This window comes from Limulus polyphemus, unplaced genomic scaffold, assembly GCF_000517525.1.
Source record: "Limulus polyphemus unplaced genomic scaffold, Limulus_polyphemus-2.1.2 Scaffold683, whole genome shotgun sequence".
Classification (NCBI taxonomy): Eukaryota; Metazoa; Arthropoda; class Merostomata; order Xiphosura; family Limulidae; genus Limulus; species Limulus polyphemus.
The window spans coordinates 436,440-462,717 of NW_013666293.1; the positions used below are offsets into that span (position 1 = coordinate 436,440).

Consider the following 26,278-nt stretch of genomic DNA (forward strand, 5'->3'; position numbering starts at 1 on the left):
AAAATTATGTTTAAAACATATATGGAGACGTTACGGAAAGATGAGTACATCGATCTCTCAGGATGTCCCCATGACGATAGATAAGATGACCGTCATCATCATCCTCAACGCTGGACGGCCTGGAGCTATGTTCATGTGAGGACTGGTCAATTGCAAACCACCAAGCAATCACGTGACCCAGGTCAGAAGGTTATTTCACCCAACCAATCCACCACGTGGCATCCATCCACAAGGTCAGTCAGTCAGTTCACCCAAACAATCCACCACGTAACAACCAGCAACAGTTACAGAGACGAACCAAGCCAAGCCAGTCGCCATGATTCACATTCAGACGACGACGATGTAGATAGTGCCCACAGCGTGTGTAGTTAACCACCAATTTTCAGCAACATGGCAAATAATATAAACAAGGGAGGCATGGTCGTGTGAACAACATGTTCAAGGATATTATTCATACAGATAACGATTTTAAGAAAACGTATCTTAAGATTTTTCAATATTTTTATTTATGTATTTTAAAAGTTCCAAGTATTGAAATCTGACATTCTTTATTATGTTTACGTTTATATTATTACTTACATTTAAGCAGTGATTCTTTAAACAGAAATAATTAACATATGACAAATAGTAATTTAATAGAAATAAAATTGTCACAATAAAGACTTAAAGACTAATGGTACCTTACAAACGTAAAATTTAACGAGTAACATACAAAAGTAAAAATTTATTTAAATGTATCTATTTACCGTTTCGCTCGTACTTTTTTACACTGGACTAAAATGTATCCGTATTTAATAGGCTGATGTAAATCGTACAAGCTGATCAAGCTTAAATGATAGAAAAGATGTTTACGAAACACATTTCATGGAATAATCATCACGATTACAAGTAATGTTTATCGATGTCTATTTGGTCTGATACAGTTGAAACAAATATCTATGATAGAATTACAGCTCAATCATGAAGTAAGAAGGCTTACGTTGAAAAGTGCTCGAGTTAAAGTTTATTTTTCCATTGTGTTTTATATAGTTTTTTTTTTCATGTTTTCTACGTCAGATATGTGACTAAATTAGTATTTTGAAGGTTAATGTTGGTTTAGACAAAAAAAAGCTTAAATAATGATGTTTAACAAGCATTCATAAAACGTGGACAAATTCTACCTTTAATCAACAAAACACATTTGGAACATAGGTTCCCATGCTGTACGATGTATGTTTACATTCATTGTTTTACACAACCTCACACAATAATATTTGTCAGAAATCAGTAACTGAGTTTATTATACAAACATTACGTGAAGTTACCAATATAAAATATGGCGTCCAGACGGAAACCATTACCTCTGATTATATAATATGTTTTCTACAAATTAACAATATTACATAAAAATAAAGTATGAGAACACAATGTAAGAGTTTTACAGTAAATTTGTTCACGTTTTCTGTCATGTTGAACAATGTGCAATCGGCATGCCTTCAGTACTCTCCTTTAGTTTTAATGATTTTCTGTGTGTACACATAGATGTTTTAGAGGTTTAGCACTTTACCAAGTTCAATCAAAATAATATTCACAATGTGTTGACTGACACACGTTAGGGTAACAGAATTCGACTGAAAGATTTATAAAATTATGAGTATTTTATCAATTTCAATTGTTTTACTTTAATTTCGTGTGACTGTTTTTGTCATCGTGCGTACACGCATGTATATTAAACTTCCTGTTAAAATTACATCAGCCTCTTAATCATTCTTATTATAGAAACACACACACACACTTTAGTATTAACTAACTATCGGGTTAGTAATTTATAACACCACCTTTGGAAAAATGGAGGATAAAACATGCAGATTACACTTTACAGCTGCATAGTAAAGCTACCAAAATATGACAACTCGTTATAAGAATAAAACAAAATTATGCAAAGATTCCTACAGACATCAGCTTCTTCACACTTTCTTTCTGATGATCTTTGTTATCCGGCTGGACTTTCAACCTAGATGAAAACCGCTGAAGAAAACTTGAACAAGACCGAAACATTTTACACCATAAAGGGGTGGCCGCTCGTCGTTTGAGTGCCCGCTTGGGCGGTCTTAAACCAATATCTATTTCTTCTTCGTGCACTTCTGCCACTTTTTTACGTAATCTGATAACTATCTTTAGATAGTGCTGTAGTTTAATATTTTGTATAGCTTTAACTCGTTATAAATTGCGTACATGTACAGAAAGAAGCCATTTCTCACGGTAAATTAATTCACAATTCCTGTACGTTCTCAACACATTACTAATATTTCCAGGATAACTGTGGTTTTGCATAGAAAATTACAAGTTATCCTTTGGTTGCTCTCCTATAACAAAATTAACACATGCCAAATTATCTTGAGAAAACGTGCCATGTGAAAGAAAGGAATTTTGGATCCCCAATCCCTTGCAGAATTTAAAAAAACCTTCACACAACTAATGGATTTGTGCCACAATATGGTCTTAAATATCTTTACCTTACCAACGGATTGCAATAAAATCTCATTTTCACCTATATAAGAAAAATAAACTGAAATTTTACTTTTAGTAAACAAGCTTTCAAAGTATCCTCCAGTGTGAACACACAACTTTGGACCTTGGCATCCTCACTTGAAACAAGAAGAAAAAATAACTTTGTAATAAAAGATTATCCCATTTACATTAAAATGGCTAGAAATCCAGAATAAACTCGTGTGCACAGTAGATCTTAGTTATGCTGTTGTAAGACTCGAAACGTTTTCTAATAATATATTTCAGCCTCAATTATTTGATTCTGGAGGCGACAAACCTCTAGACGTGTTTTATTGTGTCTAAACGAAAGCTCAAATCTATTTCATGTAAACAGAGTATAACAAAAGTTTTGATTTATATAAATACTATGGATCTGTAAGTACAATTGGAATATATATATATTTGAAGAAAAAAAAAAGAACTTCTAGTCAACAAAAATATCCATTTAACCTTAAGCCCTTTGTTACTTTTGAATTATCAACTGGAAAATGTCGATTGGTTTACTACAAACGCTTCTACGAAAAAGGAGAAAAAATACGCCTCTCTCCAAATAAACAAATGACAATTCAAATGTCTATATGGTATTTCTGACATCAATTCTATTATTTCCATCTATCTCTATCAACTTTCAAAACAATCAGCTTAGATATTCCACATTTACCCCCTTAGTAACAAAATCCTGTTCTTTACAATTTAAGTTTAGAACCACACATTTAACATTCCCAAATTACGGTTGTCTCCACAGTATATAACAGTCGTAGATCACCGCTGATTATTATCATCTACTTGGTCCTTCCTGCTTAGACACCAACAACTAATGTATTCGGTCGAACTGTTTCGCTTTCAACAACCACATTCACGTTGATACACGAACTAGATAGGACGGAAGGGCATCTCAATAAGTTATTTGTATTAGAAAATTTCAGTCTCGTAACCATGTTATGTCGAAAATTATTTACCCAAGGAAGAAATAAAATCGCGTCTCTATGGCGCATCTTGTTGTGCTTCAAAAACGTCTTGCTAGGTAGACTATGTACTCAAAATAGCTTCCACTTTCTGGCCAAGTTCCCGACTTCATGCACACATTTACATTGGATAGCAAAAATGTTACTTTTTTTCTACCACCCTCAACTTTTTAGTTATTAAGTTCAAAATTTACTAAAATAAACTCGTGTAACTGGTGACGACAATTTTGATGTACAACTATGAACACTTCGGTATTTTCTTAATTCTAATTTAGACTATCCAATAAAAATTGCGTTTTAAGTAAATATTGAAGGAATATATTTCCAAACGCTAGATTAGTGTTCTTAGCACATCATTACTTTTAAATGAGCCTTGCACCTAAACATTCTAAGTTACCGATATAGTTGACTAAAATCTAAATATTTAACCTCCCACGCGGAGAATTTTGATTATTTCAACTTTTTGTTTTAGGATGTTTTCTAACAACGATGCTTAACGTGAGACTACTTTAACTTGGAGGGTGGAGAATTAACGTTACGGGTAGAATAGAAAAGGAAAAACGAGACTCCAAAATGTTGAATGGATTTCACCATATTCCCGTTACTTTCCATATGCATAGAAAGTAATAACTCACCAGATTCTTACCGGCGATTGTTTTATTTTAATTAAACAACCACGCTAAAAACATTTAGATTCGCAAGTATGGAATAGAGATATTTGAATACAATTGTATATAAGAAAAAACTACTGAGTGAGAATATCAAAATACATCCTAGCGCATTTCAAAAATTAAAACTTTTTTTACGTTTATCAAAAACTGAAAATATTGTATTTTACTCACTTTGACCATGATTTTTTTTATCACTTATATTTCTCACAAGTGAATTAACAGTCTTCATCACACTTATTAAAAGCGAGTAAAAAATTCGTTTTTCAGATTAAAATGTTAACAACGCTCGTTCACCAATGCTGCTGTTTTGTATCCACCCACAGCAGCCATGAAACACATCAACTTCTGACACAACTAGATTTATCGTGGCCGGCCAGTGACTATTAAAAACTCCATATATAAAGTGTTTCATTCCAACAAAATCGCAGTAAATCTTGATAGCGACAAAAACCGTTTTCATTTGTTGCTTGTACTATCATGTACAACAACCACTACTAACCTAACATGCTTGTAACAATAGCTCTACAACTATCTTTATAAGATTACAATCAAACAAACCCTCATATTGTTTGTAGTATGGTATGCACGTGTTTACCAATAATCAGAATGCTGACAAATTTAATTCTCACTCCAACATACATGTGAAGTTTCTAACTTATTACTGCTACAATCAAGATCATCCAAGAGGTTAGTTTTAAAACACTGCCACGTTAGTGTTCATATTATTTAACCTAGATTTATAGTGTGTCTATCTGAAATATTTTCTGAGTATGGAAGGTTTATTTTGAAGTCTTTTGTCATTTTCACCTAAATTAATTAATTACTATTTAATAGTCAACTAAATTGTTATTGCAAGATCTATCCTGCTTAATTTTTTAAAAAAAAGAAGGAAGGGTTTAATTAACTACAATACAGTTGTTTCCACTTCCAAAATGTTTACCCAGTAACTTGATTATTCTGAGAAGAAATATAAAAAAAATCCATGCACTATTATGATCAGAACCAAACAAATACAAGAGTATAGTGTACAAAATATTGCATCTTGTTTCCATATTTATATTGAGCGTAGTGTTCCAAGCATGCAATTCCCACAAACCTCCTGTATTAAAGGGTGAACCGGCATCTCATCAACTATACTAGGAGGGTTCAAAACATTACCACGATACCCTCTATATACGACAGTACGGTGGAATGGTGGTGCCGGAGGAAGACGGGACCGAGCAGTGGAGGAACATCCAAAATGGCGCAGTCCACTTAATGACGACGATGAAGATGAAAGTGACAGGCGATTGGATCTATAGTAGGAATTATCCAAATCATACAAACTTAAGCGTGGAAACTGATGTGTAAGCATGTTAACCCTTCTTAACGACGTGCTTCTGCATATGAATGCACACGAGAACAATACAATGTGGCCCAATATCAATGTCGCACGTTTCGACAGCAGCCGTTTTTCAGACTGGATAATTGCTCAGAGCGAAAAACGACTTCCTTTCTTCTAGTGTCGTGTAACAGTTATACAGAGAAGAGAGGCAGACACGCTTCTATATCAAGCTCAACACGGGGCACAACGAGAGCATCCCTGGAGATAACACATTTTTACACATAGTTTCTTCCTTGTACTATAAACCCCAATTTATTTATCATACAAAAAAAAACAGGTTACTATGAAATTAGCCAAAGTAATTTGTTTACACAATTACAGAAAGGCAAAGCACGAATGTGAGTCTGATTACGCCTGAAAATCAGGGTTTACACAAATACATAATGAGCACAATCAAATATTGATGTCTATTGAAAGAAAACTGATATATTTTAAGCCCGGGCGAATTAATGGATGTTTTCACACTCGAATACATAAATGTATAACACAAATTTACTTGATAAATTAAAACATAATATATTAATTTTATACAAAAATAATGAATTTAAAATTATTCAAATATAATTAAGCGTCAGCAGGAAACTTTTCTTCCAATGTCGTGGAAATAACTTTTTTAGCATGCACTAATAATCTTAACTGTTTTAATGAAATGTGGTGAATGTTTTAAAGTATTTCCGTGTCGAGACTGAGGGAATGAAATCTGTGCTAAATGATATCGCAACAAATGTTTGGTGATTTTGTAAAAACAAAATATTTGTACACCGAGGAAAATAATTTGACCCATGTTTACCTCAAACACAATCAAAGTCTCTGCCACAAAATATTGCTCGTCAATAGTCAAAGTACTTTTGATAAGACTACCACCTCAGAAGTAGTTCTCAACACTGTTGCTAATTAATTTATTATAAGCTAGGTAGTTTTACTAAGTACGAGGGACTGCTACTAACAAAAGCAGCTCAGTAATTATACAAAATGTGTTACTAAAAAAAAGTACGTCTGATTCACGCTATCATAAGCACTTAACCACTTACGTAATTTTATACTGAACATAGAGAAAAACATTATCTTGTTTGTAGTTAGGCACAAAGCCACACAATTGGCTATCTGTGCTGTGACCACCACGGGTATCGAAACCTGGTTTTTATTGTTATAAGTCAGCATACTTACCACTAAAACATATTAACGCAGTTGCAAGTGAATTTAAACTTCGTATAAAACTGATAGCACAATCATATACACAGAAACAAAGTAAATGAAAATGGAACATTTTTACTTAAAACTTCATCCCTACATTATCAAACATCTTTGTGAAAATGCGATGGTTAACGGTCCGTTTTTACCTAAAAGTTTGTTACAATTTAGTTTTAGGAAATCGCAGAAGTAAAAAAAACTAACTTTCGTTAAGACCACTCCAAAAAAAAAAAGTGAATCAATGTAGGGTAGGCTCATGTTGTTCGTTTAGAAACAGTTTACTGGTAAAAGCAAACCTACATCTTGTGTCTATTTTTATCCATATAGGGCATCACCTTAATGCAGGTATTCAAGAATTCACCAGAACCGAAGCGCTGCCAACGTCGGTCTAGTTTCTAATTATAGACGCAGGAATAACACTATTTTAACAAGATAATTAAAAAATTGTTAATTTGAAAAGGGGGAATAGGGATGGTCAAAAAAAGCACAGAAACAAGTTGAATCAAAATGCAAATATTATATTTTCAAGCCTACAACTAGGGACTCTGGAAAAGTAAACAAACTAGGCTGGAAATAGTGTCTACATTATTTTCTCAAGCTACAAATCCCTAATTTGACTCCACGTCTACAGTGTTTATTAATTCTAATTGAGTCAAAATAGGGATTTATAGCTTGAGAAAATAGTGTAGACACTATTTCCAGCCTAGTTCGTTTTTTTTTTTACAGTCCCTAGTTTTAGGCTGTAAAATATAATCTCTGCATTTCGATTCAACTTGTTGCAGTACTTTTTTGACGATTCTTATTCCCCTTTTTAATTACCTTGTTTCTTAAGGGTTTTTTTATGTCCATTTATGGAGACTAAATTTTAAGCTACTGACGTGCATGTGCGTTCAGTTGAAAGTTACATATTTTTTAACAATTTGCTGCTGCTTTGGAAAAGTAATTTTTTCATGAGCCAGGTGGTTTTGTGACTGAGGTTTCAAGTAAACACGCGTTTAACAAGCGTCGAGTACAAAAGAAGCCGCTCACAACAGTATCGCATATATTATGTATTTATAGCCACGTTAATCAACTTTCAATGAAAAATAATAAACTTTTGAAATAAGTCATGGACATTCGCAGCGTTTCATATCATATATCTGTCTAGGTTTTGGTGCAAAACACCCAGCCGATTTTTCTGTAGGTTTATGAAACAAAAATATCAATAATAATAATAAAATACGCACTCACCATTTCAGCGACGTACGTAATTCGGTAGAATAAATCACCACTCACGAGAGTAATCTACTATGGTAGTGGTTTACCGTTAGAAAACTCACTTAAATAGTCGCATAAAAACCACGTAGAGACAAAGTACAAACAGTTGATGAATCCTCAACGTGGCTGTTTCCAATTAATGTGCATTAGCAAAACACCGGAATTTTTCAATGGCGTAACGTGAAGGACTTAGAGAAATTATTCAGGGAGAAAAAACGAAGGCTCTTGAATTGCTTTTAAAACTACCCTACGACAAACCAATACTGCATTAATTACTGTTGTCCAGGTTGCAGTAAAATAATCGTAGCCTTTTTTCTGTAGCGGCTTGTAAAACTATAATCAATAATAATAAGGCTGGAGATACTGTTATAAATATACACATTGTTTACTCTAATAAAACAAAGCGTTTCTGACTAGTATAACGGGGCTTAAATGGCTTGTGTTGTAATCACACAGTATGCGAAGAAGAACTTAGAAAATTTTAGTGGTTCTTAACAGTTTTGGTAAGCCGCACCCATTCGGTTCACAGAATACGTCTTCGCACCCCTTGTCTTTCAGGATTTGTTAATAATAATATTTCCCCCTTACGTTTAATTATATATCCTCTATGACCAACAGAATGTCAATGTTACCATATATCTTATGTCGTATTACAATACCTTGTGTTCTGAACAGATATATGTAAATTTCAGTTATAATAGAAGCTTCATCTCCGTGGTAACTTTAACACTAGCTTGGGAGAATTTGTAATGGCTATTGTTATATAGTTATGGTTGAAAAGTATAAAAAGTTAACTACCAATTATCAATATTTAAAAGCAAGGTCACAGTTACTCTCGGAAATGTTGGGCGGTGAAATGAAAAAGTGCTGCAAAAGAATTATTAAATTCAACATTATGTGGGATTTCATCTCTGGTGTGTGTGTGCACGCGCGTATGTGTATGTAAACGTTCGTCACAATTTGTTTTAAAACGAACTTGAACATAAGAGAAATATGTAAATTTAATCATGACAACTTAAAGCGTAGCTAATTACCATTTAATTGTTTTAATATAAAAAACTTTATATACGCATACACTACTTTCTATATAAAACATTTCCACGTGGATCTATTAATATATATTCAACACGAAATATTGAATACTTGACAAGAAAAACAAAAACTTGAGCACCATACCAGGATATACTCATAAATTAACTAACTACTTGAATATATAACTTGGATAACCAACACGTTGGTAATTTCTCTCTGCTGACAGGCCATCTTTTTCTCTAGCTATTTTTGTCATCCCAAATTTCAAGTTAAAACAAACAATTTCACCACTTTAGGCTATACAGCTGCCAGAACCAAAATTACACCCCACCCTGGTCAATGACCCTTGGTGGAAGGTGCTTTCATTATAGGTCTTGTATCAGTGGAAACTACCATATAGAAAATATATTTACTGCACAAACTTGTACGAGAATGAGAAATTTCCGATTCGAAAATCTTGATGATTATTACATGTTCCTTAATTAAATGACTTCAACTTCTAATTCCAGTAAAACACATCGACTTACGCTAATGTGGAGATAATATTATGGAATCGCATAATATCAACGCATCATTGAAACCAGTTTAAATCTGGACACGTAACTGCATGATCAACAAAAGATAAAAAAAAAAAAAATAACACAAGGCAAATCTTTATTTACCCTTAACCACCAAACAAACTAAAAACGAATGTTTCTTGTTTCGCGCTGTCCTTTCGCCAAATTTGCATTGGCAACAGTTATTTTCCTCTGAAAAAACCACCTGGGAGTTTTAATTATGTGTAAAACGGGTGTGTTAATTCAATGTGCCCTTCTATGCTGCTCCGTTACTTAACGCATTCATTATGTTCAACCACCAGTTTGTTTTTTTCTAACAGTTCCAAGAGTAATATATTGCTGTAGATTTCAAACAATTTAATACGAAGAACTTTTAGGAGCGCAAAGAACATCTAAAAGAACTATTATTTTCAAAGCCAAGCTTTATCAGCAATTGTTCCAACCACCTACTGGGACAATATAATAGTAGTGGGGAAAAGTAGGGATATCTATAGGAATACAACCACTGACAGAAAAGGAAAAATCACATAAGAACCCAGACAAGAATCATTATATTATCAACCATAAGCCTATGCTTTGGGATGAAAAAAAATCTAAACAAAATCGATAAATGCTTTATTTACAGGTGAGACTTATTAGTTAATGATCCTGTACAGAAATGAAGGTTGGAATATTTCTTTATAACATTAGCAGTTTGTTTTCACTTTTACAAACAAATGGGTGCACAAAATGTGCAAAGACCTTGATAAACCTGGCTCACTAGCCCAAATTTGTCAAAGATTTAAACTACTGGATGCAAGTGGTTCAATGTCTTCTGAAAGGTACCATTCTAGGTAGACCAGAATCTAACTTTTGAGTTGTTTCTCACTAGTTTTATAATACTGCATTTTCACAAAAATATAGAAATTGCACACTGGAATAAAACGCTTTGGCAAATGGGAGATGAGCCATGGTATGCTTTTCAATTCCTACTATTCAAATATTAAACTTTACTGCTAGAATAAAAGGCTGATATTATAGCTATTGGGTTAATTATTTTATTACAATTTGTTTATCACGTTTTAATTAAATTTTGTCATAAATTATATTTAACTACCTTCCTCTGTGTGTTTTTAATCCAAGAAGTTAATAGCTAAATTTTTTTATCAACATTGGGCCACAGTGGCTACTTCTTTTATATGGCTAGTTAATCTATTCGACAGATTCATCTATTAAACACGAGTACGACTTTAGCCGCTAAATTTATAAAACATTTTACAGCTTTGTACAAATAATGTTACGAAATTATAACTATTTTAACAGTTTCAAATGGACTGTTAACTGTATCAAATATTAAAGCATTACTTACAACAAGACATGTATACCATATACGCGTGTCGAGTTTAAAACGCACTTGTGTGGTAATTGATATTAAAATTTTGTACCCTGATTGATGAATTAAGATGCAATTCATCTTTACGTCAATTAGCTTTTGTCCACTAACGAAAATAAAACATCAAAATAAAGTTCACAAAAAATTAAGACATATATATATATATATATATATATATATATTCCACAAGTATATTAAGTTTTGATTTTTCAACGAAACATTGTGGTTAGGCTACAACTGAACATCCTCCAGTTATTTCTCAGGCAACGCTGAATCTAATACTATAAAACAACACTTCTAAAAAAATGAAACGTTGTATTGCTTAATTTTCACTATGTCAGTACCATTAACGTTATTATTAAACAATTATTTTTTTATGGAAACAAACGTTTAACAATCATTCCCAGCACACAATAAACATGCTTAAGCCACATGAGTTACACAGCAGTGATAACAGAGATGTTAAAAAAAATCACACGTGACCCTGACATAGTGCCTGGACTGTTGATTGTTACCTGCCCGTAGTCCGAATCGCTAGAATCTAAAAACGGTTGGTCAGCTGCGACAGTTTGTCCTTGAACCATACCGTTAGAGGTCCTAAATTACACACTCAATAGCGATAATTAGTTAACCCCACTGGTTGCAACAGATCGTGGTTGCTTGAATTATACTGCTCAAAATCAGCTGAGAACCAAGCACATATATTTAAGATATCTGGAAAGTTATTTATAGCCTTAAGACGCAGTTACCACACGTCAATTTGTCTCGCATACAACACGCAGCATCATTAGACTAAATGCTGTTATTTTAGACCCCATTTCTCCGAATCCTGTGAAAAACGTCCTCGACATTAGTGCTGCCATCTTACAGATGGAAAGTGTAATGCGGCCTTTTTTTTTTTTTTGCTCTAAAATAAATGTGGTTATCTGCTCGACTTGAGCCCTAAAACCATATTTTAATTTTCAATTAAAACCATAAGTCTCGACCCTATTATATTTGAAATGACTTATACCGTAAAACATCTTTGCATAACACAAGCAAGACCTTTATAATAACCGAGAATGTGTTAAAACACTAAATATCATTAAATGTTTTACGATAGCAATTCACAAATAGTTCCAATTACTGCAATTAATTCTTCATCGCGAAAAAATACCAAAACTGGCGTTATTTTTACACTAACGAGAAAAGTTACTATAAATTTCTCTTAGTAATATACTGAAAACATTTCTGAACGCAAAAAATAATTACTACTATTTTTATTCTCACTTTAATACAAAAATTTAATACCTTGAAAATTGAAAAATCAAACATGAAACAAATGTTTTAATGTGACAATAAATTAACAAGCAAAACGTAGTCTTGACTGACGATATGCGGCAATTACCACTTGTAATGTGATGCTGCCGTTACTAAACTCATTTATTCATATGACATTATTCGAAGGCAATTTTTGACTTATCCAAGTAACCTTTCAAAATGAAACAAATTACTATAAACATTCACTTTGAAATCTTAAACCTGCCACGTTTAAATTCTACGTCATTTTATTCTTACGAACAAAACAAAAAAATATTTATCCATTGGTATAATAATGTTGTCCACACTGGCGTGCCGTCAGTAGTTTTCAGAATGTAAAGCCCAACACATACTCAAGTATACAATATTTTCTCATTGGTTTTTAAAACGTCATACTTTTTTGTAATGTTGTTTCCACCAAATAATTACAGTAGAAATTTTCTGATATTTAACAACATTTATACAGTCTCTATGAACACATCATAAATACCAAAGATTCACCATCAACCACAGTAGTGGTTCATAATAAGGATTGCCAATTTGTTTTTTATTATTATTTGATATTGTTCTGCCCTCCTAAAGCAAAATTGTCTAAGTATTGCAATAAAACTTTGGCAATATTACTAAATGCATTGCACATTGTGTAGGGTAGTTTTTAATAACAGTGGCTGTATAGCAGTTGACACCCAATCATTTTAATGTAGCCTACTACATGCATACATATATAGCTGCAAGCAGGCCATTGATGTAATTTAATGTTTATATGGCAGGCATGACACATGTACCATAGCAATTATTAACTTTGCTGCAACTGTATTAATGCCATGTACCATTTGTTTATGTATAGGGTTCCTGCTGACAGAATCAGTTTTTTTTACCACTGCACGATCAATTTCACCAAGTTACACACATTCATACAGATGTCTAGGCTGTCTTCCACAACAGAAATTTTTAAGCTGTAGTTTAAAAAATAGCACCAAGTTCAGTTTCGAGTATTAGAATGGCATGGCAGATGCCAAGTGTTGAATAACACTGCATGATTGTGAATTTTATAGAAACTGCAGATAGAGTAGTCATCCTTGCAACTGACTATAAGAAGTGGCAAGAATTGTGCAAGCAGTAGATGGCACTTCTAGGTGAAAGTGAAGCAGGGTATAGTAGCTATATATATTTTACAAGCATATACATAACATGTGATATGTTGATCACTATAGATCATAATGATCATGCAGTACCACTATCAATGATAACATTGTAGCAATCACATCGAAAGCAATAGCCATTTAATCTGCATGAAGCCAATCCAAAGTCTGTTTATGTTTCCCAAGATAGGATCATACACCAACTACGTATTTCATTAAACTCAACTGTTTCAAATAGGACAGTATTGCTACTATACAAATTTATGTCCATGATGAACATAAAAAATATATAAAGAAACAAGATTATTAAAAACTGTTAATCTAAAAAGAGGGGAATAGGGATCTCCAAACAATTACAGAAACAAAATAGGTAGCTTAAAGTGAAAATGCAATCACAAAAAAAAGTAAACAAACAAGCTTAAGGTTTGGGACACTTTTAACATTATTTCCACAAGCCACAAATTCCTATTTTGACTCCATGTGTAAGAACTGTAAAATTTAGGAAAGTCAAAATGAGAATTTGTTGCTTGAGGAAATAAGGTCAACACAATGACTCAAACCTTAAGCTTGTTTGTTTACTTTTTGCAATCACATTTTCACTTTAAGCTATCTGCCTTGTTTCTGTAATTCTTTGAAGATCCCTATTACCCCTTTTAAGTTGACAATTTTTAATAACTTTGTATTAAATCATATCTACACATGCTATAAGGGCAATCTATTATTCACCTTTCTGTTGCAGATATACGAAAATGATTTGAGATAATTAGAATGAACCACTGCTTGATCAAAGATTAAAAAGTAAACATTTACTATTGTAAATTTTATAAAACATTACAAAAAGTATGAGATGTACAATGTCAGATTTCAATCCATAGAATCATAAAAAAATGAAAAACTAATTATAAAATATATTTACATGTATTAACTACAACAATTCAGTAGAAGACTAGCAGCTTTCTTGATCTTGTATTTTATGCATGTAATGGTTTTGCAATATTAACGTTCCCCAACTACATGTTTATGTGAGATTTGTTTCACATTGCACACCAAATCTTCAATAATGAAATATGATACTTATTTTCTTCTCCTTATTAGTTGTTGTTTTGTATTTTAACAAATAAATCTGTGTTACAGTAACAAATTGTTTTTTAATCCAGTTTTAGTGCAATGTATGTAACTGATACAAAATATCAACCATGTAATTATAATAAAATATTGCTTTTAGAGTTCCCATATTTTATTTAAAGGTCTAAAAACAATTTCATGGAAGATGTGTGGGTAGTGTACCTTTATAAAAATCATTACCATACAAAAATGAATAAATTAAAAGGTGAGAATAATTTCACATTTGCAAGAATGTGTTGCTAGTTGTTTGAAAATTTACCTATTAAAACAATTTGACTGTATGATTATATGCTTTCCAAAATAAAAACATTTTTCTAAAAAATGAAAGCCTTTAATTTAAAAACAATTAATTTCAAAATTATAGTATAATTAATGTCTATAAAATGTGTCTGCAATGACTGACGTCTTCAAAATATATAAAAATTAAAATTTTATACCCCCCAAAACAAATATCGTAATATGTTCACTGCTACAAGTAATGTATCAAAATTATGGAACTTGTCTATTCTGTAACCAAGTTATCAAACCTAAGCAAGAAACTTCTTTTTTTTAAATTTGGACTGCTCACCTGTGTACTCAAACTACATCTTTGGTGACGATTTCTTCGGCCGTGGTCACTCCATTTTTGCTGGGTTCTCTGTCGACTGTGCGAGTTGTGACTGTGATGCTTGGACCCATAACTGCTTGAATTCTTTCCATGGAAGTGATGATGGTGCTTTTTACATTTACTTTGAAGTTTATAGCTGTGTCTTGATGTCTTGGAACTGCTGTAATCCTTGTGATGATCACTGAAGTCATACAGAGAGAAATCTACTTTATGAACCTAATCAAAACTTAAATAAACTTGAATAAAGTAGAATTCTAATTATAAACTCAAAACTCTGAAGGTAAAACAAAATAAACAAATAACTGAAGATTTGAGCTGAAAAAAAAAAGACTTCTGCATTCTTTATAAACATTGTATTATCTTAATTATTTATATAAGATTTTAATTTTAATGCTAATATCTGGATATACAGCAATAAATATATCATAAACTACAATATTAAACAGATTTAACCACACAATATTAATATGAAGGAACTAATGCATCATGCATATACTAAACTTTTTACATGTCATTCAATCATTTAATCATTGATAAAATGAAATTTCATTAAAATGTAAAATTTACTGACACACCACATAATGTATTCTATATGCATCAAGCCAGTATCAAAGTTTCAAAATCTCAGCAAATCATTTGTAATAGTATACATCTAATCTTTAACCATTTCAATATCATTAATCTTTTAAAGAAATTTTACACCTCTTCTGAAGAAATTACAAGTAAAGGTAGGTATGACTTGAACCAACACTATAACTTTCTGGCTAAATGCTCTAATCAATTATGGTATGGATCAAGAATGTTGTGTGTTTTCATTTGTTTTAACATTGCAGAAATTGATAGAACTCTCAAGATATGCAAAGGGATCTTTAAAGTCCCAAATCCTTTTTCAACAGTATGGTGGAATTTGGCATGAAAAATGTGTGCCTAAATAAAAAATGTTGAGAGTAGTAAAGCATCCCATGGAATGAAGACTAGAGACAGAGTGAAATTATAACCCACATTTCTGGTTGTCATATAGGTTCTTAAGCATCCAAGTTATGATATTTTGAATAGTATAAACCTCAATCTTCAAAATTCAGGTGATGTTCAGCTGATATAAATTAACTGATTTTTCATCTGACAAAATACAAAAGCTTGATCACAGAAAGTTCATATTTCTATTCATTAATACATAAAAACAGCACAAGATTAGTAAAAACAGAACATAAATTAGACATGGTTTTCATAGCACATACACAAACCTCATCATGAATGTTCAAAATGAAATTCTTAATAAATTTCATTTCCAAAAATAAAATTCTTAATAAAATCAAAATTGGAAAAAAAAAAAGATTATAATTCCTTGAAACAAATGTATTTTTTTAGAGTTCTGTTCTTAACAGAATGAAAAAATATATTAGGAAAAAATATAATATACAGGAACCAAATACTGAATTTTGTAACATTTAATCAATTCCTATCTGTCACATGCAACCCAGAAAAAGTTATATTTCGTATTAGCTTTTCTTAATGAATTTTATCAAAATATGAAAACCATGTTGTAGCAAGTTGTGTAAAATGAATTAATACGTAACATAAGGCTCAAATTTTATCAGTAAACAAAATTTAAAATTTCATTCTGACTTAATAACCTAATACTGAGGTAGCATGTATGTAAAATGCTTAATCCTTTTGCATCGGGCTCATGCAATTTACAGAAATCAAGCCGCGAATATCACTCATACAACAATAAATGTAGTAACTCTGAAATTTCTAAATGTATTCTCTCAAAAACTGGTAAGATTTTGTTGAAGATCATAAGTATCTTGTACACAAAGAATGATATTATAATAATTAAGTGTTTTACTAAAAATATGTTATTTTTCTTTTGTAGAGTTACTTGCACTCAAACTATTAACAAATCGAGTGCAAGGTGATTTTTCATTTTAAGTATAAAAATACTTTTCTTTGTCTTAAAGTTTTCATATTTCATTTGCATAAACTCTAGAACTTCCTAAATATCAACATACAATGCAATGAAATATATAAGATTAGGAAATAGAAAAAAAAACAACATACCTTTTAATTTTTTTGTATAATAACTTTAAAGATTTTCCTTTCATTAAATTCATAATTTCAGGTCTTTTCCTTTTCATATATAATTCATTTTTAATGTTTTATTTTCCTTTCTTGTCCTTTACCACTTATTATTCATCTTGACACAAGTTAACAGTACCCTCAAGGCATATTATAGTGCCTTTGGGAGACATGTACAACTTTTCATCAAAATTTACATGCAACGAATAATATTGTAAGCCTTGAGAACAGACACAAAGTATGATGTATATTTTTAAAAAAACTTTAAACCTTTTAATTATGTATTTTGAAACATAACTAATACATAACAGTAAAACCTAAATACAATTTAAACTGTATTTCTAACATATTGACATAAGCAACAACCATAAGTGCTATAGTCGATCAAGTAGCCAACAATACTACAGTCAGTTACATGTACTTCGTGACAACTGGGTGCCAATTTCAAAATAACCATTGTTAGATTATAGTGTAAAATGAGCTCTTTCCAATGACTATGCACAAGTGCATGTAACATCTACATGTAGGCTATAAAGCTCAAACAAATTTGTTAGAGGTTAGTGTGGCACGTATAGGGTTGAAAATATTTATTACTTGTTTCAATTATACTCATTCAGAGAAGTTTGAAATGTGCAAGTCAAAAGGATATGTATGCATCTTATTGTCTAGACTTACCTCTACTCAACTATCATTGTATTACTGAATATACAGAAAGCTAAAGTGGAGAATATTCATAGCTTGTTGGTCATGTCACAATAAATCTGTAGTTTCAAATTTTTAAGGTTTATTTTGAAATAACAGACTTAAAACTTAAATAAAATAAAACTTCGCTTTATAACATACATTATAACATTAATTTCATTCACATACACTGATAGTAAAGGTGTTTAACTCTTTCCAGATGGGTCAAAGGCCATTTCATCGTGTTTGTTGACTCTCATTCAAAATTTTATTGAACTACTACTTCATTAATTTATGCCAATAAGCTTGGTATCAACTTGTAGATTTATAACTCAAATTATATTATTATACATTAATTAATTTCTTAATTTAAAAGTAAATATCACAAAAACACAGCTGAACATAAATTTTTGTGTGTTATGTGGTATTTTGAATGCAACACTGGTTCAAATTAGATGTTTCTGATGTTAAAATACTAAGTCTATTGTTTCGTACAAATTAGGAACTCAAATTACCATAATTGACAATTTAGAATATAAAATAAGAGCCTCTTATATTTTCAATTTGCTAAGATATTAGTCATGTAATAAATCGAACACAGTGGCACCCAGTCCACCTCTTTCCATTTTTGGAAATGCTCCCTTATATACACTTACTTCTATATATCACATGAATAACCAATTGGAAGCTTTCTCAGCCATTTTCATGTTTTAGGATGCCATCTCATTTTTTTGAACCAAGATTTCAGAGAGATAGGTTTATTTTTAGCCTCATCAAAATTTTCATATTTGTTTAGACCCAAATACAGGTTAGTTACTCAACTTGATACATTATAGTGGAATTCTATGGTATCGACATAGTAATTTATGATTTTTTTTGTTATTCAATTGTATATATAAAACCTAAATAAATCATTTTATTTCATATCCTCCACGTGCAAAATTTGAAAAGGCTTAGCAACCTATGTCAAGCAGCAGCTAAGTAAAAGGTCATAACTAGAAGAAATAATTGTTTGCTTTACTTCTTTATTTACTGTTATATGTTTTAAGAAAAATAAGTTTAACTCATTTCTAAATAGTAACAATCTATATACATATATATAATGCATAATAATGGAAATGTGACTGTATTTTACAAAATACTAGTCTACTAAAACATAGCCAAGACAGGTCACTTTGTAAAGACTAAAGGTCAGTTTTATAATACTTAATACATGAGAGCACATGTGCCACGTCATTGTAGCTTCTGTATTGTTAGCCAGGCACGACTGAAAGGTCGATATAATAAAATATGTGACTTATAGAATACAAAACTGGACTCATTGATATAGGAAAAACCAATTAAATAAATACGCAGATACATAACTGCATAAAAACAAAATTTGAAAATTTTATTCCTGAAATGAAACACACAACACTACAGATTTTTTTTTCCTGGGAGGCATTTGGTATGGGTTTTCATTAAAAAGTTAACTTTTTTCTTAAAAATGATACACACTGAGTTTTTTGGGATCAGACTGTGGGGTATCAAGATAACGATTTTTAACTATAAGTTGAAATAGGTGACATGTTCAAGAAACTTGCTGCAAGAATTTCAAATGGAAACGACTGATATTGTTAAGTACACAGTATTTATATCTATTTTATTTCCCAAAATAAAAATTGTCTGGTGGTTATGGTTAGATTGCCTTATAGATCTAAGTATACCGAGTACCTTAATTCCTGTTTCTTGATAGCAAAACCACAGCAGCTACGGAAGCAACAGAATATCAGTCCCACAGTCAATCTGTTAGCCATTAACTGTATAAGCACAATAATTTAAATACAAATGTACACAAGCAGTATACAGGAAAGCGCATTCCCATGCACTACTTCAAGAAGGAATCCTTTGACAATATCATCAAGCTATATTCTTAGAGTATTTCCTTCTTTTAGGAGAAACCTAAAGAACATTGAATGGCCATATATTTTCAATAAAACCACTAACTTTAGAACAAGTAACCTGGTTTTCTAAATTAAAACAATATACATTACTTCATAAAATACAACTACAATGCCCACTCACTATTAACTCTTTAAACCAATAATCTTTTGTACATTCTACCAGAATTATTTTCATGATGTCCTAATAATTATGACCATACCTTATAAAATTTTTGGTCTATTTATAAAAGGTGGATAAAAACACAGTTTGGATCAGTTTTCAGCCAAAAAAACATAAATGTTACCAGATGCTTTCATCATCACATGGGTAAATCAGGATTTTGGGCTGGACACTGGAAGCATCAGCTCGGGTTTAAGGAGTTAAGACTACTATTTTCCCTGTGCCCTAGTAATAACCTAAAGCATGTTTTAGTAAAACTATTGAAAAAAAAAAACGGTTGTTTTTTTTGGGGGGGGGATTTTCTCACATTTGTGACAAGAAAATATTTTATAACCATTGATTCTGTTCTGCGTATTATAGCATAATGAAAGCATTATATCCCTACATACTATATTCACTTGTTAATAGGCAGAAATTATATATGCCAATGATACAATGAAGTACCAAGTACTAAAAATGATGTAAAGTAAATTATCTTTAGAATATCAATTTGGTTGATCAAACTAAGGTTCAAATGATTAAATTGCACATAATCACCAATCACATTTCTCAAAGATTTCTGAAGATTAACTCAACTCACCTTTAAATACATCACATCATGTACAAATTTTGCTGACATTTAACAATATTTTTCCACACATTTACAAATAAAATTCATTTTAAGTGTTAGCAGGTGAAAAAATATCTTAATATGGTAAATCCGTAAAACAAAAATCTAGGCCAATGCCATAAGCTTACAACAAAAACTATGAAGCAATTACAAATCAGATCTCATTGTCACTGTTTATGTGTAAAATTACTAGAAAAGTATCCTAACTCTACCTTTTTCAAAGAAAATCATAACAGTACTAGAATTTGGAAAATAGGCATCATACTGTTTTCAGGACATGTATTTCACCAATCTAAGTATCTAGCAAAAATTATTTATATAACCATTATCATTATTAATGATACATTTTGAATACAAAAACTAGGGATAATATTAACTTAACCCAAAATTCACAAAAACTTGGGATGAAATAGAATAGGCAGACAGAAGTCAAAAACAAATATCCAATTCATAAAAAAATTATAGTTAATGTCATAAATCTTTTAACAAAAAGTTGGAAAAGCACTTAGGTTATTCTCACAAAAAATCCTTTTCAGGTATGATGATAGTTCTAAAAGTACAAACTAATAACATAAATACTGCTAGCTACATAGATCATACAGTCCGAGATAAAGAAATACTTCATTAGGTTCCCATGAAAATATTTTTCCACACTCAAAAATTTAGAATTAAAGAAATTAAAACTTCATTAAAGTGCCTGTTGATCTTCTTCAGTTAGACTTTTCCTTGTAAGCAGCTACACACACACACACACACACACACAGAAGATGTAAGAAACACTGAATACTAGCGGAGAGATGCCTATGTAAAAAAAAAACTGTTCATGCAGATAACAATATACGAGCTCAACATCACAAACAGGTGTTACAATAAATATTTCCAACTGGCAGTGCAGACACACCCTGTTTCTAGTTGTATTATTGAAACGTTTTTGTTCCATAATGCAAGCAGTACAAGTTTATTAGGTATCATCTTTCATATACACACTGAATTTACTTTCAATGTGCATCCTGTCAATAAAGATAATACTGTACACACATATGTACATGTACATACGAAAGTAACTTGTCACTTCCTGTCACTCCTACTATTACTAAGAACTTCTAATGATGTAATTTCCTAAGTGCACTAAGAGAGAGATGTGTAACCTTTGATCAAATGATACAAGGCAAAATAAACATCAAATTAAGTTTGCACAAAGATACATAGTTTCTATAATTAATTTTCACAATTGTTTTACACAATTACAAATGCCAGTGTATACCAAATTATGTTGTGATTACTTGCATACTCTAGCAAACTTTACAAGGGTTTCTTTCTCCACAGTAACAGTAAGATTTATGGATTTTGTAAATTAAACTTTCATTTCTAAAAGTAAATGATGCCTTCTAAAATAAATTAACATGTACTGTTGAATTTTGATAATAATTAGTAACATATTCATTCTTGGATTTATTCTTCTCATCATACATCACAACAAAATCTCATTTGATAACATTATTTAATGCATTTTCAATTGTTAATATTTATTTTTCTTTAGTCAACAGAACAATCACTTATGTAATTAAGTATACTTTATTCTCTTGGCTAGTTCTAAAGGACTGATCACCCATTACTTTTGGCTTTCATACCATAACTTGACCATATACATGTGTGGCAAGAATGGCTTTAACACTTAGGTTTTTTTTTCTTCAAACAACCAACTCATATGAAGTCCTGGTACTTATGCATTACTTTGTATAATTTAATAATTGATTTATACATTACAACTTGCTGAAAATATTGTTTTTGATATTACATATATATATAGATTTTTTCTATATTGGAAGTTCTTAGCCTATCTTACTGTTACCAGTGGTGGATTAAGGCACTGCAGAGCCCTGGAACAGTGAATAATATGAGGTCCCCCTCATGCATATAATTTATGTTGTACAAGACAAGCATTACTTCACAATTAAATACACATCTTGTTAAGTTTCATTTTTCTGTATATGTACATTTTTCTTAATCCTATCTTAACAACATAAATCTTGATAAATTATTCATAACTATAATAAAATTTCAAATAGCACTCCCAATTTAAAATAACATTAAAAAAAATAATTTCCTTTCTAATAATTCTTCCTTTTTCAACAACACTCTTTACATACAGTATGTTGGCCTAAAATTGCCTCAGCGACCCTGGGCAGCAGCCCCACCTGCCCTCCCGTTAATCCATCACTGCCTGTTACCAATTATATATGCATATTGGAGTCCACTTATTTTTTAACATCAAACTAAGTTACTTAGATGGGGTAAAACATGCTAATTTTCATTTCAGTGGTTCCTTATTGTTATTTGTTCCATGTATGGTCTAATGCTTATTTGGGAAATAATAGGTACTAAAAGATCAATACAACTCGTCAAACTGGTAGCTAGTGTTTTTTCTTCATAGTTTTTAGTTTTTTTGTAATTTTGACATTGAATGTATGTACAGCTACAAATACACACACACATACACTCATGTTCATTTATTGCAAGATGCATGGATCCCAGGAGTAAATGATTCAATTAATGTTTTCAAATTGTTTATTTGCTATATTAATTTTATGTTATTTGATATGGTAATATGAATGCACATGTGCCATGTCATCGTAACTTCTATATTGTCAATATTAGACAGGCACAGAAGAAAGGCCAATATAATAAAATTAATAAACATAAATAACTATATAATGTTATGACATTTAAACCCATTTAGTCTACACATTTGTATTTTCGTGTTATTATTTGTAGTCATTCTAGAACAAAAAAGGCAATTTATATTTATTTCCTAATTTTTTATAGTGGTAAGAAATAAGTCAAATCAACCGAACCTGTACAGAGATTCATTAGTGAAAATAACAGATAAAATATAAAGTTGTTTTCTTAAAAAACATTTGCTAACTATCTGAACATTATAAGGATTTTGCATGTGAAATTTTAAAATTTTCTGATACACAAAAGTATTTTTAATCTTAAAAGGGAAATTACTTTGCAACATGCAAAAAGAAAAAAAAGGCATGAGAAAAACATTGCTTTACAAAACTTAAGAGTTAATAAACAAAATATTTTGCATATGAAAGAGTTGTAATGTTTACTGATAATCTGCCAAATTTCGTTAACATACCTTTTGTAATTTAAAAGTTATAGCATGAAAAATATAACAAGCACAAAATGGTTACAAGGTCCATCTCAAGGGCCGAGCCCTTACTGAAAGAATAAATGGATTGAAGTAATTCCTTGTCACCAGAAAGTTTAGTTGTTCAGAAATTCAAGGCTCACAAACTTCTACAAACATAATAGATTATGTTATATTATTTCAAAGCTAAGGATTTAAAATTCTTTTAAGTGCCTATAATCCATTTATCTTTTGTTGTTTTTTTATTCTAGTTCCAAAGTTATCTCATCCCCTCTCCAAATATAATACTATCTAATACTTAAGTGGGTTTACCTAACTACATTTATTATAAGTTTATTTTACTAGAAGATTATTAAAGGGTGATTCTAGCTACTACACCCAGAAATCTGTAATGTTGAAACATTAAAAAAAATTTCTATCTAATCAATAATAAAAACTATTTCTAGCACTATTACATGTCTATTAAATGAGATGGATAATTTTTAGTCCTCAGGAAGTTTCTGGAGGCTTTTTGTCAAGTGCTTACACAAATTTTAAGCAACGTGTAAGTGCACATTACAAGAAATCTCAAGTCCACCTTAATATTTTACCGCACCTGTCCTTACCCTTTTATGCATAGTGAAAAAACTTGCTCAAGAGTAAAGAACTTAATATTGTTTGGTAATTTGCTATTCATTATTAGGATGTCTTAGCTAGACGTATAGTTTTTTTCCTCTTCAACAAAGACACATCATTAAAAAAATTTATGAAAGTTCACTAAATCATTTTTTGGTGAAAAAACTCACATTTTAAGAATTCTGGATGAACTTTTTTGAGTGATTTCATCTTGATATATTGTTGATAATAATCTTCGTCTCTTGTAACAGGGTTCTCTACTGTCGCCATAGGAATCACACCTCAGAGAAGGTGAATGGTGCCGTCTTCTATAATACTGAGTAGGCATATCCTAAATATAAAAAAAAAAAAACCAGATGAAATCAATATTTAAATACTTAATTAAATACTTCTCTAAGACACAAGGGAGTTAACAGAAGCAAAGTCATGGAACTATGTGTGTGTGTGTGTGTGTGTGTGTGTGTGTGTGTGTGTGTGTGTGTTTGTATGTCTGAGAATTTCTGCAGTTTCTTGATATCCACCACTAGTTCGTCAAAGGCCAATAAAGATAAAAGTGAGCTTGTTTGATAACTCAACAGAAGTTAGTCTCCATACACAGTTTAAAAAGCATGCACATGAGTATGACAAGAGATCAGGATTAAAAGAACATATTTTTTTCTATAATAGATAGTTGGGCAACAGCTGAATATGCTTAAGAGTAGGTAGCAAGTATTTCAAAGTGGATAAGAAACAGAGATGAGAATTGGAAAACTAAAACCAAGCTCACTAAAAGGCTTCAGAATGAATGTCAGCTGAATCAAGGAACAAGCTTGTCATCAAGCAATAATGAAAATCAACCAGAGACAGACAGCAAAAACAAGCAGAAAATGAGCAAATAACTCAGGTAAGGACATGAGGTGCAAGAGCCAGATCAAACGGAAACCTCAAAACTGATATACATTCCCCACTATGAAGAAACTTTTGAGATACTCATTCTGAATGTATATCCATGAAAGATGTTGAAAATGGTTAGCTACAACCACAATAGTTTTCAGAAACTTTTCATTGTTAAAAAACAGACATAATTTAGCATAATCTGTAAGAAGCCTTCAAACACCACGATTTAAGGACAAGAACCATACAAGAAAAAAATGCAAAAATTAATCCAGAACCATCTTTATTGTTTCTTTACTTAGATAGTTGTAGGCTTCTTAATAAAAGTTTTACATACACTAAATGTAAAGATGAAAAATGTGTAGATGAAGGGAAAAAAAGAAGCAGATAATGAGTTTTGTAAAGAGAAGCCAATGAAAATAACTTAAGTACAAAAGGTTTCCACTTGGGAAAGAAATTTCCATATCTCCTACAAAAATAAAACATGGGATGAGACCTGGTATATGTTAATGGGTGGTTACAGGTCATACAGAAAAGAATCATGAAAAGAAGTTAATGCACTGAATGCTCAACTATCCTATAATCAAACTAGATGGACCGAACTTACAAAACTAGAACAAGCATAAGTATCAAAAATAAGAGTCACAAGCTGCCAATTGACATGTTAAGATACTCAAGGTTTCTGCTAATGAGAAAACATAATCTTGTTCTTTAAGAGATTATACATAGGCAGATACCAAAGAAAAAAAAATGAGGATGAGTATCTAAGCATTTGAGGTTAATTGCTATAAAGAGGTCAAAGTTTTCTTAGACAACTGAATTGAAATGGATATAAAAACAATAGAATCTGAGGTAGCTAAAAAATAAATGTTGTGATGAAGATGGGCAAGGATGTCAGACAGAATATAAAATGTTAATATCAAAATATGAGAAGGAGGATGGAAAACAAATGCAATAGGGTAAGCTAATCTTACAGTTCAATGACGAGGAACCCACTTTGAGACTAATAATGGCTGGAGACGGCTT

At 31.3% G+C, this 26,278-nt stretch overlaps 1 protein-coding gene across 5 annotated transcripts in view; it reads right to left on the reverse strand.

Moving 5' to 3' along the window:
* LOC106459931 (dual specificity protein kinase CLK2-like) overlaps positions 1-26,278 on the reverse strand; it is a 48,036-nt gene that overhangs the window by 13,648 nt on the left and 8,110 nt on the right. The window contains exons 2-4 of one of the 5 annotated variants that reach the window (XM_013919599.2): positions 24,550-24,710; positions 15,093-15,312; positions 49-142 (exon numbers count right to left, since the gene is read on the reverse strand). In XM_013919599.2, coding sequence (XP_013775053.1) covers positions 49-142; positions 15,093-15,312; positions 24,550-24,707 — 472 coding nt within the window. In that variant the 5' untranslated portion in view covers positions 24,708-24,710. Of the gene's footprint in view, positions 1-48; positions 143-1,932; positions 4,194-5,261; positions 5,776-11,473; positions 11,632-15,092; positions 15,313-19,604; positions 19,743-24,549; positions 24,711-26,278 lie in introns of those variants that run through there. The other 4 variants (XM_022386510.1, XM_022386513.1, XM_022386511.1 and 1 more) reach the window with 4 other exon arrangements.